At 56.1% G+C, this 15,364-nt stretch overlaps 2 protein-coding genes across 3 annotated transcripts; one reads left to right on the top strand and one right to left on the bottom strand.

Annotated features, from left to right (window-relative positions):
- The first annotated feature begins 2,150 nt into the window (after nt 1-2,150).
- LOC142075879 (prostate-associated microseminoprotein-like) lies at nt 2,151-3,609 on the top strand. Its single transcript, XM_075137920.1, has 3 exons — nt 2,151-2,262; nt 2,911-3,019; nt 3,420-3,609. The coding sequence occupies exons 1-3, from the start codon at nt 2,151-2,153 to the stop codon at nt 3,607-3,609; spliced, it is 411 nt and encodes a 136-aa protein (XP_074994021.1).
- A 943-nt stretch (nt 3,610-4,552) lies between these two features.
- RGP1 (RGP1 partner of RAB6A GEF complex) lies at nt 4,553-15,189 on the bottom strand. Of its 2 annotated transcripts, XM_075137961.1 has the most exons (9): nt 14,895-15,189; nt 14,285-14,424; nt 11,369-11,505; nt 10,908-10,991; nt 7,047-7,196; nt 6,823-6,969; nt 6,282-6,409; nt 5,847-6,024; nt 4,553-5,624 (listed from the first exon to the last, which is right to left on the bottom strand). In XM_075137961.1, the coding sequence occupies exons 2-9, from the start codon at nt 14,398-14,400 to the stop codon at nt 5,401-5,403; spliced, it is 1,164 nt and encodes a 387-aa protein (XP_074994062.1). In that variant the 5' UTR covers nt 14,401-14,424; nt 14,895-15,189; the 3' UTR covers nt 4,553-5,400. The 2 variants fall into 2 exon arrangements, with proteins under 2 accessions (XP_074994062.1, XP_074994063.1); XM_075137962.1 differs by lacking the exon at nt 14,285-14,424 and having other exon boundaries at nt 14,895-14,981.
- Between the last annotated feature and the right edge of the window lie 175 nt (nt 15,190-15,364).

Below are 15,364 nucleotides of genomic sequence, written 5' to 3'. Positions count from 1 at the left end.
CCCTCCACATGGCCGAGAGATGCTCTCGCCTCAGATTTTCAGCTCCCTCCTGGAAGCCTGGCCAAATCATGCGGGCTTCCAAATGAAACCCACCGCTTTTGTTTAACATTTGCTGTACTCGGTGATGAAACGATGATGGATTATTTCATTGTGGTTACTAGCATGCCAGACTTCTTTTTCCAAATACACAATAGGAATATTCATTTACTGCTCCGACAACAAATGCTTTTATCCTCCTTATATAGTAACAACTCTGCACCAAAGGGTGAGTTTCATTTGTCACAGATATACTTCACCAACCCGGCTCATGGCCCCGCGGTTGGCAGGTTATTCACGGGTGCCCCAAGCTTCTCTGATTTATTATCAGCCTTTTTCAACCAATCCCACCCTCGCTGCCCTCCAGCCACCCCACCCAGAGGGGCACAGCATCATTCAGGGCACTATAAGAGGGCTGGAGTAAATCTCTGAGGGGGAGATGGGATGCAAAGCCGGGGCTGCCCCTTTGGAGACGAGAGCACGAGATACAGGATGGGGATGCAATGGGATGGCAAGGGGGCCTGGAGTAGCAGCGCGAAGGGACTATGCCTTCAAATCTGAAGGTGGCGAATCCAAAGCGGATAAAAGGAAGCGTTTTTTTTTTTTTCACTCCTTGCTTAATTAGGCTGCTACAGGAAAATGCTCAGGCCAAAATTTAGCAGGATTCAAGGAGGGATTGGGCATTTATGGGGATAACAAAAATATCCAGCTATAATAGCAGATGCCAACACAAATTCTGGAAGGGATATTAAGCCTCACGCGTCAGGGTGTAAACCTATCCCAAACTCTCAGAAAGTAGGCAGCTTAACGCAGGGGCAGATGACCCACATATGCTACCGCTACCACCACCGCCTCGCTGCCGGCACGGCCCCGCGCTGGCTGAGCCGCTGGCTGGACTGTCCCCGGAGCCCCGTTTCCTGCTGCCAGCAGCGCCTCTGAAGAGGACTGCAAATTTCTCTTGGCAATTCAGCCCTTCGCTTGTAGCTCCCTGGGGCCACGTGGCTCCCAGGGCTCTGACCTCTTTCACCTCACCCATCCCCTTGCTTTGCCTGCTGATAACAGCCTTATCACTTCAACCCAGAGGCAGCCCCTCTGGGTAAGGGTCCGTGCTGACCACAGGCACATCCCCAGGTGGTGTGGCACCTTCCCACTTCCAGCCAAACCCATCATTTCCCTATCAGGTTAATTGTTGCCCAAATGCATCTTCGCCTCCTGATTTCATTCCTCCTGTTCCCTGTTTCTGCTGGGGCCGGTCTCCAGCCTCTGAAAGGGGCTGCTCAGCTCGGGCGTCTCGTGGGTGCTGCACGTACGCAGGCATAGCCCTGCTTCCATGGGCACTGCTCAGATGAGTCCTGGGTCATGCCTTGCACAGAGCCTTCCTTACCTGCTCCACATTAGGGGCAATCCCCGTACTGCCTGCTTTTGGCCAAAAAAACCCACTGCCACCCCCAGACCAATGCATGGCCACAAGCCTGACACAGCTGCAGCCCAGGCTGGTGTGAAACTGCCGTGCTGTGGTACCCAGGAGCTGGGTGCGAGCATCTCCATCCCTGAGGATGGTGCCACTGCATCCCACACTGGTTGTTAACAGGGCGCCTGTGCCGCTCCAGTCCCTGCGAGATGGGATGCTCCTGAAACCTTGGCCGCTGTGAAGGATCAGGAATGGCTCAGCGCAACCACAGGGGAGCGTGGAGCTCTCCTGGTCAGGGCCCAGGGTCTCCCGTGCTTGCTGCTTGCGTGCTTGCCACCCTACTGAGGGCAGCCCTGCTGGGGTCCCTTGGATCTCCCCTCGCTGCGGAGCCTTGCACCCACAGGGGCTTCCAACTGGAGACATTTCTGGAGGGCATGAATCAGCTTTTCACAGCTTGTTAAAAATCTTGATCCTACCTCTTGTTTTCATGCCTTTCAAATCAGGAAATGAGTTTTACAACTTTTCCAGTGGGGCACAGCTGGTGGCCAGGGTCGTAAAGCTGAACTTTATAAATATCTCTTGTTGGGATCAGGGGAAGAGCATTAAAAAGGCAGAGAGAGAGAGAGAGAGAGACAAGGGAAAGGAGCAAAGGCAATCGAGAAGCAAGGCAACCTCGGTGAAGAAGCCCAGTTCAACGCCGGCCATGGCCATGCGAGCGCAGAAGATGGGGTGTGCTTGGGGCAGGCTTTGCCTGCTGCTCTCCCTCCTCCTCCAGCTGCCAGGCTCCCAGGCCAAATGCTACTTCCAGGCTAAAGGTAAGTGGGGAGGTGAGCCGGGATGATGCCGATGGGAAGAGGAGGCCTCAGGTTTTCCTGGGGCGGCAGGGCTCTGCCCTGTATGCCTACAAAGTGCGAAAGGGACTGTGCTGAGCTCAGGAGCGCGATCGTGGGCCAGTGATGAGTGGAAGGAGCAGTCTATAAACCACAGAACAGCTCCCCAGGGCTCTGGCTGAGAAACAGCTCGCTGGGCCATGAAGAGCTCCTGGCAGGAGCCCGGCTGGGGCCGAGCGTGCAGGACTAGCAGCAAAGGGAGGAGGGCTGCCCGTCTTTCCTCTGCTGCCTCCTTCCAGGGCTGCAGAGATGCTCAAACTCCAAGGGGTGCTGGATATGCCCTTTCTAGAGAAGCAAGAGCTACTTGCCTCTGCCCAGGCCCCTGGGGCAGTGGGAAGAGCTGCAGGGCATGGCCAGGAGAGGATGGATGGGAGCATTGCCCTTGGTAGATGCCTGGACATCCCATATCTGCATGGTGGCAGAGAAGCCACCAAGTATCTTCTGTACCATGGGGTGGGTGGGAGGTCATGACTTCCCCCCTGTCCCCTCTTTGAGGGCAGAGGGGTGCCAAGGAGGCTCCCACACGCCCCAGCGCAGGCCCATGTGTGCTCATCGCCACCGTTTCCTTTGCAGCTCCCTGTGAGTACGAGGGGAAGCAGTTCTCCCTGGGGGAGTCGTGGCTGAGCACCAACTGCCTGCTTTGCACCTGCCTGCACCCCATCGGCGTGGGCTGCTGCGAGACGTGAGTGAGGGGCTGAGGGGTGCTAGGGGTGGGCTACTGCTGGTGACGCTGCCCTGCCACGGCACCTCTGCAGAGAGGAGGGTCGTGTGGGTCTGGTGGCTGCAAATGCAGCAGAGCAAATGTCAGAGCCCCAGAGGGCTGCGGAGTGCCAGGCCCTGGGGGACAAGGGGCAGAGGTGGGCAGGAGCCCACCGGGGTGCTGAGGGTGGTGGGGTGAGTTGGGGAGACAAAAGTGGGGGCCAGGGGTGTCTCAGCACAGCGAGATGCCAGGAGCTGTGGCCCAGCTGGCCTGGGAGACACCCCTGCCAGGGAGGCTGGCAGCGGAGGAAGCCACCCAGCCCTGCCAGCAGCCCCCTGGCACGGACCAGGGGGACCTGACGGCACCGTGCCCTCTCCCGCAGCACCCAGCACCCCATCGACTTCCCCGACTGGTGCGAGGCCCACTATGACTCGCAGACCTGCCAGATCTCGGTGGTGCAGAAGGCCAACCCCAGCCTGCCCTGCGTGAAGAGCATGGAGCACGAGTGGGGCTCAGCGGGCACCCCCGAGCCGCTAAGCAACAAGGTGCTGGGCGCGGGGCTGAGCAGATAGAGGCTCAGCAGCACCCCACGCCCCCCCAGCATCACCCTCCCTCCTCCAGAGCACACCTCCCGCATGCTCCAGACCTGCCCCATCCCGTAGAGACGTCACTGCTGCCACCTTTGAGGGAAACCACTATCCACACACTATGGTTCCAAGTTCACATTTACACCCTAGCGCTGCCACGGTACGGCTTTGCTTCCACCTTCAGCTTCCTGAATCGAACCGGGGCCCCCTCCCCAGGAGACGCCCTGCGCAGGCGGGGGAAGGCGGATCCTACGGGATCTCTTCCCAGGTGTGCAGGAAACCTCCAGCTACTAAAAAAAGGGGTACAAGACCAAATTAGCCTGCATCGCGGCAGTCTTGTAATCCTGTTACAAGCCTCAAGTTAAGCAGCTCCCTCCTCCCTTCGAGACCCCGGTCCCCCTGCATGGCAGCCACTGGGAGCTCTCTGGGGAGCACCACGGCCCTTTGTGCAGGACCTGCCCCTTCTCTGCCCCGGAGCGCAAGGGGCACAACCCACCTCTTGAACCACTAAGGCCCCTGCTGCCACAGCTCCCGGGGCCAGAGGGGGTCCCCAGCACTGCAGGCCAGCCCTGGGCAACACTGCAACAGAGCCAGCCTGGGGCAGGCGGCAGAGCGGGGGGAACCACTAGAAGATGTCCCCAGGGGAGGCCCCCATCCCAGCTGCAGGGGGGCAGGGAGGGGAGCTAGGTGCCCTGCTAGGGTTCAGGGAGCTGAAGAAATCCGCATGTGCCAGGGTGGAGCCAGCCGCCCTGGCAGCCTGCCCCAGCTGGTGCCATGCCTGTGTTGTGCAGAGCCTTGTGTAGATGTTTCTGTTCTTGCAATAAAGATATTAAACAAAGAGGAGGTCTCTAGCCTGTGACTGTTGTGCAAGGTGGGCTGTGTCCACCACCGGGAACAGTGTAGGAATAAGGCTCTTGGGAAGGCCAAGTTTTGCACATTCCGGTGTTTATTAGATTTCCATGCAAAGAGGAAAACTCTTTGAAAGGTTTGGTAGAAACGGGGAAGCTGGCTGTTGAGCAGGGAGACTCCAGCCCCCCAGGGATCCCGCGACCAGCAGGATGCCTTCGCGCCCGGGAGCGCAGGCAGAGAACAGCCCAGGCGCTCAGTGCTTCTCAGTTTTGGGTCATCACCATCGTGCTGCCACAGCACGCGGCCACATCCAGGATACCAGCACGTGCCGGCAGCGCAGGGCTGGCCTGCCAGGACCTGCGTCCTCCGGGTGAGCGTAACGGGGGCACTGGGCTGCGCACAAGACACCCCTCACAAGAGGTGGGACGCGTGCCAGGGCAGGAGAGCAGGCTCCCACCCAGCCCAGGTGGCCAGCGTGCCTCACCTGGACGCCAGACCTCTGCTTGCGGGGTCTCTCTCTAGGCGGGCGGCCTTCACCCAAGGCTGGTACAGGACTTCACTGGAAGAGCTCCCCTTTCCTTTCCCTGGGCTGGGTCTTTCCCTCTTGGAAGCTTCTCATGGAGTAAAGGCATGTCGGGCCGTTCCCTGGGAGGCAGATTTCTTTTTGGTGAGTGCTGGGACTCGCACCTTCACCCAGGCAGGAAGGTCCAGCTCCCAGCCAAGGGCTGCAGCACAAGACGCCACAGCAAGCAGTGTTCCTCCACCTGCAGGTGGGACAGACTTGCCTGGCGCCCACTTGGGCATCACAGATGAGCCCAAGGGCACGCTGGGATGCAGGGCCTGCAGCATGCCGGAGACAGTCCTGCCCGCCATTCCCACCGGCAGCACAGCCTGCAGCACCGCAGGCCCCTACCAGCTCTCCCCACTTCAGATGGTGATGGAGTTAGTGCTGGAGAACTGAGATACGTAGGAAGCCAGGATGGGGTTGGTGGGAAGGACTTTGATGGGCAAGTCCCAGCTGAAAGTGTCCACTTCCATCTGCTCCACCCCAGTCCAGGTGACGGCCTCCGACTGGCTCCCACGAACCAAGCAAGTCCCCGCCGACTCCCCGGAGGTCACAAACTCGAAGTGCAGCCTCCACTTCAGGGACACTGTGGGCAAGAGGGAGGTCAGCAGCCAACACCACAAAGGATGGGGACAGCAGCTGTCTCAGCGCTGGCTGTCCTGGCAAGGGGACACGCAAATAAGCCCACTCATGCAGGCCAGCTCCCTCCCACAGGACACAGCCCTGCTAAGCAAGGACAGGGCTGCGGACATCGCAGTCCTCCTGCGGAGACAAGCAGGGGCGGGTCCCTTCCCTGGTGGCCACTAACCGATGTTGGTGGTGAATCCTGGGGTAGAGCTGAGCGGGATGGGCAGGCTGAAGCTGCTCTGGGCTGTGTGCAGGCAGGCCTCCTGATGGCGGGCATGCGTGCTGAAGGAGACAGGCTGCCCCCGCCGGCGCTGGAACTCCTCCTGGATGCTCTCCTCCGTCTGCAGGCTCACTGAGAACTGCAGTGCAATCGGCAGAGAGCTCGCTTTCACAACCTCACACAGCCCTGGTGCAAAGCCCCGGGGCCTCCATTTCCCAAACAAGCTCAGAACTGGAGCCGTTCCCCACCTCACACCCCAAGGGGACCTCGGCTGGGTCCCACTAGAAACCCTCAGTAGAAATCCCACAGCAGCCCAGCACCACCCCAATCCCTTCTTCCTCTCCCCGACCTGAAACCCCTGTCTCTGCCCACAGTGGTCCCGAAGCCAGCACTGACCTGCAGACACGGGATGTCTCCTTCCGAGAAGTTAAAGGTCCCAATGACATCCTCTCCAATCTTATACACGGTCTTAAAGATGCAGAACGTCCCCACCTTCCCACGAGTGTTGCTGATGTTATACAGGTCTGTGGAGCAAGAAGAGGCGGAGAAAGGGTTGCAGCAGCACGAGGCTCTGCTCCGTACAGCACTCGGGGTTAATCACAGAGCCCAGCAGACACGACTCCACGCCTGCTGCTTGGGTGTGAAAGACAGACCCTGGAGGTGGCATTCCCTTTGGGAAACGCCTGCAGTGAGCAAGAGCAAACCACACACTGGCTGCAATACACTGGGGAGAGGGTGTCTCTGGCTGAATTAGGAAGAGCCTCAGACTGGCAGGGAGGAGTCCATGGGAAACTCTGACCCAAGCAGGCCCCGATGGAGCTGCTCCACAGCCCCAATCAGAGCTTTGCTTTGCCAGCGAGAGATTTTTGCAGCGAGCCCTGAGCTGTGCTTCACACCCAGGTTAGGACAGCAGGTTCAAGCGGGGGATATGACCTACGCAGGCTGCGTCGGGAGGTGGCCACCATGAGCAATTCTGTCGCCAGGTCCGCCAGGCGAGAGTCTTTCTTCAAGCCCTCCTCCTCCTCCAGGAAGGGGTTTGAGGGCGCAACAGCCTCATCCTGTGGGAACTGGTAATCCTTGAGCCCTGGAGAGAAGGGGAGTGTCAGCGGGGCAGGGTGCAGCCAGGCCTGTGCTTGCAGGGAGGGCAGCGCGTGGCCTTACCATGCAGCACAAGGACACGGAAGGGAACACGCAGGAGCTTGATGGGGGAGTTGACACGTTGGCAGCCGATGGTCAGCTTGTACACGTACTTCACCGACTGTCCCCGGAAAGAGGGAGGGCCGTCTATGGGCAGCGTCTCACAGTACGAATCTGCAAGGAGCGCAGAAAAGATTGCTTTCCAAGGCCAAAAGAAGCTCCTGGAGCTGTCGCTTGCCGGCTCCCTGCACCGAGGGTTAGGAACAGCAGCGGGGCTGAGCTAGGGACCGTGCCTGGTGCTTTCTGCCATCTCCTCTTTCCCACAGCAGGTCAAGCACATCCCCGGCTTCCCTGCACCAGCGCACTGCTCCTCACATCCCATGCGCCGTCATCCAGACATTGCTTCCAGCACATACAACCACACACACAAACTCTGCCTCAAAAGAATGTGAAAGATGTAAAATCCAGGAACACAAACACATGAGAGCTAAACTTACTCATCACGAGTTCAACCTGAATCTGCCTCTGCGCACTTCCTTCGCATGCCGCTTTCACGATGCAGTCACACGCTGCCGTTTCCTCAGGGCTCTGCCCCATGCGGCAGAGAGGTGCCGACCAATACCTCATGCCTCTTTTGATATTCACTTTACACAAACCCCAAAGTCAGCAATAAAAATTAGTTTCTTCCTGTGTTTTTCTCTGAAGCACCAGGTCTAAATGGCCAAGAAACAATTAAAAGACCTTCACAACAACCTGTGGCGTATCCCCCTTGACAGACTGATGACTTAGACCACAAAGCCTCTGACTCCGAGATCTCTGAGATGCCAGGGCCTGGCTTTACACCACATTCAGCTCTCTCGAAGCCCCTTGGCCACCACACAAACCCCAACGCTTCTCAACGCAGCATGAACACTTCTGCAGCTTTCCCAAACCACACGCTGTATAATAAGAAAGGCGCAAACAGTGAACTGTGGAAAGTCTCCACCTCTCTGGCTTGCCCACCATGACGCAGATACACCCTGCCAGAGGAAGGGCAGCATCCTGCTGTGAAACCACAGATCCTTCCCCATGTCTGGCACATCCCAAACATTGAGGCTTAGATTAAAAGCTAGGGTTACATTTTAAATGTAACTTATAGATTTAAAATAACAGAACTGGAAGGAAGAAAAAAGCCCATGCTAGTGCGTAGCACCCACAGGCTGTCACACCTTAAAACACAAGGCTGTTCCTGCTGGACCAGGGTGCAGATAAAGCTGAGAAGTGTCCTGACAGGGAGGAAAATTAGGTATTTCCAAGGAAGGAAGCAGACTGCTGTAACCCTCTGTACTAGGCTTAACAAGAGTGCTCACAAAGATCTTCATGCCCAGTGAGGATAATCTGAGCAGAGACCACCGCTGTCTGAGGAGAATGGGCAGTTTGCTACCTGGCACAGGAATGCCGAGACTCGGGAAGTCCCAGCTTCCGTTGCATATCCCAGAAGGAAGCACATTCCTGGTGCTACGGATGCCTTCCTTACCCACCCGCAGTACCCTCTGGCTGGACTCCCAGCCTGTGTCCAGGCTGCTTCCATTTCCTCCCCTGTCTGTGATCTACCAAATATTTAAAGGTATTACAAAACTGAAGAGGAGGCAAAAACAGCCACAGAAATGACTTGAGGGCTTGAGAAAATGTTTTATGGTGACAAATTTAAAGAGCTCAATCTGGGCAGTGTGTCAAAGGGATGGGAGGTGAGTCAACTTCAACGTATAGGCACCATAACAAGGGGAAGACATTGGGGAATAAGCTGGTCGGCAACTGAAAACAAGGCCTTTTATCAAGAGACAGTCTGACACAATCTCAGCTATATGTGCCAGCTCTGGCTACAGTTTAATAACATAGTACTTTGTTGAAGGAGAATTAAGATTTCTTGGGGGTTTTTTTGCCTTTCCAGACTGTGCAGCAAAACTCAAAACTTCTGAAAAACAGGAAATGAAGAATTAAGATACACACCCACACAGCCTTAACTCTGCCTCCATGGAGCTGGCAGGAGCCCCCAAGAATGATCTGCAAGCGTGCCAGCTGCAGTCTCGCAGAGCCAGGGCTGTGATAGCGGGGTTTCAGTGGGGCTAAAAAGCCCCGCATACAGTAGCATACACATATAGCAGCATCGCACGCGACACATGCAATTGATGTGTGCATCACACAACCAAGGGGAAAGGCTGTAACATACAGCCAAGGAACCTCAAAGTGTAGAAGAGTTTGTGTCCTTCCTATGGAGCTGCATCCAAGAACTAGGCAGACGCAAGCTGCTTGTGCCAGCGTCACCCTGTTGCAGAGCAGACACACACACACACAATACAACATCACTGGGAAGGACAGACTATCGCTAGCTTAGCTGGGGGCTGAACAGCTTCTGCCTGCAAAGCCAGCGCACATGGAAATCCTTTCAATCCATCCCAGCCACCTGGAGGTTGGACTGTAGTCATTGATCTGCTCTCCCAGAGACTGCTGAGCCTGCCTGAGATGCTCCAGGAAAAGGGGCTTCCCCCTGCTCCTGGGGAACAGATGGTCCAGCTCTACACCTGCCAGCAGTGAGGAGTGCAGGATAATCCAGGTGAGCCTCAGGCCGGCTGAGATTTCTGCCTCCTCCACCTCCCTGGCATGGCCACTTTCAGAAAGTGGCTCCGATGCGGCAGGGCCAGCTCCTTTCCCTCGCCTGCTGCTGTAGAATAATAAGTAAATAACTAAACATGCTCAGATGATAGGCTTTGCAATGTAGGAGAGAGCCCCAGACAGCACTGCCCCACCCTGCTAACCACATAGCCAAGCCAGGTTGGTTTCACCCTGTCCACCTTTCTCTCCATCAGGCCTCTCCAAGCCTAGAAAGGCAGGAGATTTCAGCTTCAAAACCAGCACGTCGCAGCCCATGGTTCCTTGGTCTCACTTGCAGCTCTGCTCTCACCTCCCCAGAGCTCAATGCTCCAGCGGAGCCCTCTCCACCACAGGCACTGCCTCTCCGCTCCCTTTGCCCTGTGACTTGACAGGTCTCCATCAACTGTTCCCAGCAGATCCCGAGGACAACCCGAGGAAGCTGTCCACGCGCAGCCTGCAATGCCTAACGTAACGCTGCCGCTAGACCACAGGCTGCTGGAACGCAAAGGAGATTCAACACAAACTGACAGGCTGGTCATGCAGCCACTGACCAAGAGACAACAGCACATACTTGTATTTTCACAGCTGTCTACTCAGGTAGAAGCTGCCTGGAACCATGCAAATGACTTGCTGCAAATTCCTTGTGAAAAGGATGAAAATTTCCCTAAACAGCAAAAGGGAAACTTGTGATGAAGGAGAACTTAAAGGGGACCCACTGGAAGGACACCATTTGAGGTCTTTGGAGACATGGAGAGCTTTGAGCAGAGAAGATGAGAAGTGCTCACTTTTACAGCAGGAAAACTAAAACAGGTGGAAGACTCTGTGATCTCCTGGACAGCCACAACCTGAAGAGCAAGCACGGGCCTTTGGAGGACACCAGCCTAAATCCCAAGAATACTCCAGTGTGGCTGAAGAAATAAATGCAAGGAAATGCAGGTGTGTGTAACTATACTTTTAGCTGCAGCCAGGTATTTCAAAACGGTTTATGCCTCGCAGCTACACAATGGACCTACGGCAAAGGACACGGGCCAGGGGCAGGACTGCGGGACACGTTGTATGCAGCCCTCACATGGTGCAGAACAGACTCTGGACGATGCAGCAGTTCCTTAGCGCTCATGCTCCCACCAAAGCACCTTGCCTTCTGCAAGCACCAGGGTCTCCCACTTGCAGCACTCAGGTCTGCAAAGCCAGCTTGGAGAGCAGGGCTCCCCACACACAAGCTCTCCGAGCAGGGGAAGAGAAGACAGGACTCACAGGACTTTGACTCCCCGGGATCCAGTCGCAAGTCACAGAAGAGAATCTTTGGTGGAGTGGACAGGATACACTGACCCCGCTCTCCTGGAAGAGAAGAAGAACCACGTGAATGCTTCCCAGCCTCGGGGCCCAGGCACAGGCCAGGCTGGCCTTATCCTCACGGGGAGGAATGGGGAGAAGAGGTCGAGGAGGAACTATCTCATGCCCTGGTCAGATCACGAGACATTCCCAGAACAGCTGGACAGACAACCCTCACGTTTTGCTCCAAGCTAGTGCCACTTTGATCTCAGCATGAACAAGGTCCTGCAGCAGCCATCACCAGGGAATCACACAACGAAAGCAACACGAACTTCCCGCTCGCTTCTAAGCATGCTGCCCTCAAGACACACGTTATAGTCTGTTTGACCCCTGCTCGCTGTGCTCTCACCGTCCCTACCTGGAGTTACAGGAGTAGAACTCACCTCTGTTGGGGACGAAGACTGTCTCATTCTCTGCTTGCACGTCGTGCTTGCTGCCATCAGAGGGAGGGAGTGCTACCCGGTTCTCGCTGGCGTGAAACTGGCAGTGGATCTGGGCGCTGGCCCACGCCAGCATCTCACTGAAAGCAAAGAGCAACACTCGTGTCTATGCTTTAAACCTGGGTTACAGCAAGCACGAAGTGACATGCAGAGCAGCACTCCAAGGCACCTCCAGTGATAACATGACCATTAGGGAAGTGGGCAGGGTCAAAAGCAATAAATATCTGCAGCCCGGGTTCAGCTGCCCCTGCCCACAGCACCTGGCTGCCCCAAGCTCGACACTCCTCAGGGCAGGCAGGGCACAGCCGTGCTCCCTCCCCACAGCACCGTCCCCCTCAAGAACATCAACTTCTGGTTGTGTCAGACCAGAGAAGGATGCTTCTGGGTCCTTCACAAGGACCTATTTTCTCCTCATGATGCAAGGGATTTGCTGACGGCTATAGGGGAGATGAAGGTGTCATTTTGCCCCCTCTCTATACAGCCACAAGAATTGGTTGCATCCAGCAAGAAAAATAGTCTCACAGTTTGAACTCTGCTACAATCTCAGCCATTCCACAGGCATTTCCCATGGCATTATTGGCACCTTTCAGTTTCCAAAACACTCATCCATTTTTATTTCAATAGTGATCTCATTAATTTAGCCAGTGTATGGCTCCTCTGGTGTTTTCTAACATCATGATCTGATTAGTAAGCACTGACACCAGAGTTTTAGGTGGCAGAGGGATTTTTTGTGGCACATGAGTATCTCTTGATGTGACACATCAAAGCAGTTAACCATCTAGATGAACCAGAGAAAAAGGTGTGCTGCATTCGTTTCAGCTGACTAATAATGCGCTATTTGATCTTTTGCATGGGCTGGCTGCCTTTACCCAAACACGTGTTGCTTACTCTACCCAGTTACCTCTAACCCCACAATTGTAATTCTGTATGTTCAAAAGTACCAGCATGGCTTTTCCATAAGGGCTGCCACAACATTTTCTGTTGTAAGGTATTTGCTATACGGAAACAGAGAAATGCTCTTGCTTAAGAAACAATGTTTACTAATTTTATGTAAGCTTAGCATGATTACAGTACCTTCAAACACCGTATTTTGAATCTTCCCCTCCCCCATTTATTTTCAGTATTGCCCAACAATATGCCATAGAATGTCTTCTTTTTTTAACCAGACACCCAAACAAAATTTGCATGTGCCTTCCTACCAGCAGATCTGGCTTGTCCAGCTGGCAGGGCGCAGAAGGATCCTGCACTGGTGCTGAGGCCGCTTCCCTCCTCTCTCACCTCCCCCTACAACTCCTGTAGGCCCACAAGGGCCACACTCCACACAACCTTTGGACAGAAGAGCTTTGTTTCTTGTATGCCTCGTACACCACAATCAAAGTAACTTTCTGCCATTTACTTACTGTCCTTCAGTTCTGTCCCTATGCTTGAAATGTGTGCCTCTCAGTCCTTCCAGCTGTGCCACAGCTTTTGCTAGCCCTGAAAACTTCTAGTCCCTGACAGGTCTACCTGCCTGTTGCAGTGACTGCACTTTGATCTGGCTCCTGCCTTTACGCAACCTACAGCTTCAATTTTCAAACCACCAATCTATTTGGTGTCGCCACTTCTATGACTTAGGCAGGTCTTGTCAGTTTGGTCACCTGCTTTTTTATTTGAAAAACTTCCCTTTTTCTAAGAGGCGGTTTTCTACGGATCACGACACACCTGAAGTTCCCAAATGAAGCTCCCGTAACTGTGCTGCGAACCTCTAAAACTGCTCCGCCTGGTACCTTTGCAGTCCCACATGTTTCGGAACCAGAAAAAACAGCACTGTTTTTTCACAAGACAAAACTCCAGAAAGCTAGATGCTTATGCCATGGCTGAATTTGAGAGCTGAATTCAGCAGGCATGAGGAACCAGGAAGAAAAGATGGAAAGTCAAGGAAGGCAATAAACAAAGAAGCCCTACAGCGGTAACACAAGAGACTGCTTTGCTGCTGCCGAGACTGCAAGCGCTGGAAGTGGGTCCACCAAAACAATCATGTGTGAAATGCATACTGGTGATGAAAAGATGCTGAACCTGACAGGGCTGGAAACAGACACTTCCCGGAAGGGCTTGATGGGAAAGCACTCTCCACGCCCTGGAAAATCAGACAAGGCCACACACTCAGCGGACATGGAGGCTTTGTGTGACTACTTATGTGGAGTCACCCGCTGTGAGCCAATATAGGAAGCTCCCATCTCCTCAGGCTTCCTCAACACCTATTTCAGGCACAGTAACGATAAGGGGAGATGCAGCGCTCAAAGGCTGGGCCACAGAAAATGCTGCCACAGACGGCTGCTTCTTTCTGACTCTAGGCAGTGCTCGCCCCTTTGCCTGCCAGCTCTGGAGGCAGGGATCACGCTGATATGTCAGCAGTGCGCTGACAGAGATTGCTGCTTTCACAAACATAGCAAATAATGATGTTGTCTGTATGTTGCCCTGTGAGACTGTCACCCTGGTGTAACTAGATAACCCGCTTCGACAGCCAGTTTGGCTTCATTTCCTGCCAGTAACCCTGTCACTGAGGGCTCACCTGAGGGGCAGTTAAGAGCATCTCTAACTGCATGCTTTTTTTCTCGTTTCTTTATTGGGGCCAGACAACCAAAATAATTACCTCAATTTCAGCCCTGAAATAGTGATGGTGCAAAGCACCCTTAAGGAAGTACCTTGGGCAGGGAAGTCACCAAGTGGCTGAGCTGGCACCATTGCCCCACAACCCAGCCGTGGCCACATCTGGCTGCTTAGGAGGGAGGGAGGGCCGTTCCCTCTGGAGGGACCCAAACAGCTCTGCCACTTGGAGGCTTCATGCACGGAAGGGCCCACCGGCACAGGCTGCCGTACCTGCTGGCAGAGGTAGACGAGGCTGATAGCGGGTTGGTGAAAGTGATCACGCACTCCAGCACCTCCCCTGCCAGGAAGACGGGCCCACGGCCCAGCTTGGCCAACACCTCGATCATGGCTTGGACAGCCCTGCTGCACACCTGCCAAAAAAAACCCAACAGTGGGCACGGAGAGAGGGCTGGGCGCTGTAACAGAGTGGGAATGGCACGGCCAGGCCGGGCACATGCGCATGGGGAGGTCAGGGAGAGCTCTAGACACTGCACAGAGACATGTACAGGGGTCAGGGACAGCCCTGGCCTTGCGCGCGCACACACACACACGGCAGGGGCAAAGACAGCCCCAGCCATACACACACACACACACAGAGGTGTGCAAGGGAAACACTCACAGCCCTGGCTATACACATACATTCACCCAACCCCCACCCCAGCCCCACACAGACGAAGGGGGGATCAGGACATGCTGCGGGGGCTGAGGGACAGCCCTGCCACCGCCAACCCGGGGGGCTCAGGGGCGACCCCGACCGCAAACACACAAACGTAAACGCCCAGGGACACAGGACCACACACCCCCGCAGCCCCCCGCCGCCATCCGCCCTGGCCCCACTCACCGCCCTGCACAGACCCCGCTCGCCGCCCCGCGCCACTCCGGGCCCGGCTTCCCCTCAGCCCCTCAGCGGCTCTCCCGGCCTGCTCGGCGGCGCTCGGGGCCCGCTCGGCAACGCTCGGCCAGCGCTCGGCAGCGCTCGGGGCTCGCTCGGCAACTCTCGGGCGCCGCTCGGCAGTGCTCGGGGCTCGCTCGGCAACTCTCGGGATCCACTCGGGAACTCTCGTGCAGCGCTCGGGACCCACTCGGCAACGCTCGAGAACTCTCGGGATCTGCTCGGCAACGCTCGGGCGTCGCTCGGCAGCGCTCGGCCGGACGCCCTCGGGATCGCAGGTCGCGCCGGCGGCGGGGCGGGTCCGAGTTTCCGGACGCACTCGGCGGCGCGCGGGGCGCCGTGCCCCGGGGGCGCGGGCGGGGCGCGGGCGGGGCGGGGCGGGGCGGCGCGCGCGGTGAAGAGGGCGCGCGCGGGGCGGG

This window comes from Calonectris borealis, chromosome Z (assembly GCF_964195595.1).
Source record: "Calonectris borealis chromosome Z, bCalBor7.hap1.2, whole genome shotgun sequence".
Lineage (NCBI taxonomy): Eukaryota > Metazoa > Chordata > Aves > Procellariiformes > Procellariidae > Calonectris > Calonectris borealis.
The sequence above is the reverse complement of the archived record's forward strand: the minus strand, read 5'-3'. Positions and strand labels throughout refer to the sequence as shown.

Excerpts from the sequence above, each read along its gene's own strand:
- LOC142075879 (XM_075137920.1), top strand. The coding sequence starts at position 2,151 with ATGGCCATGCGAGCGCAGAAGATGGGGTGTGCTTGGGGCAGGCTTTGC. Across the intron at positions 2,263-2,910 it reads ATGCTACTTCCAGGCTAAAG|CTCCCTGTGAGTACGAGGGG; the intron begins GTAAGTGGGGAG and ends TTTCCTTTGCAG. Across the intron at positions 3,020-3,419 it reads GGCGTGGGCTGCTGCGAGAC|CACCCAGCACCCCATCGACT; the intron begins GTGAGTGAGGGG and ends CCTCTCCCGCAG.
- RGP1 (XM_075137961.1), bottom strand. The coding sequence starts at position 14,400 with ATGATCGAGGTGTTGGCCAAGCTGGGCCGTGGGCCCGTCTTCCTGGCA. Across the intron at positions 11,506-14,284 it reads TCGTCTACCTCTGCCAGCAG|TGAGATGCTGGCGTGGGCCA; the intron begins GTACGGCAGCCT and ends CTTTGCTTTCAG. Across the intron at positions 5,625-5,846 it reads AGGATTCACCACCAACATCG|TGTCCCTGAAGTGGAGGCTG; the intron begins GTTAGTGGCCAC and ends TCTTGCCCACAG.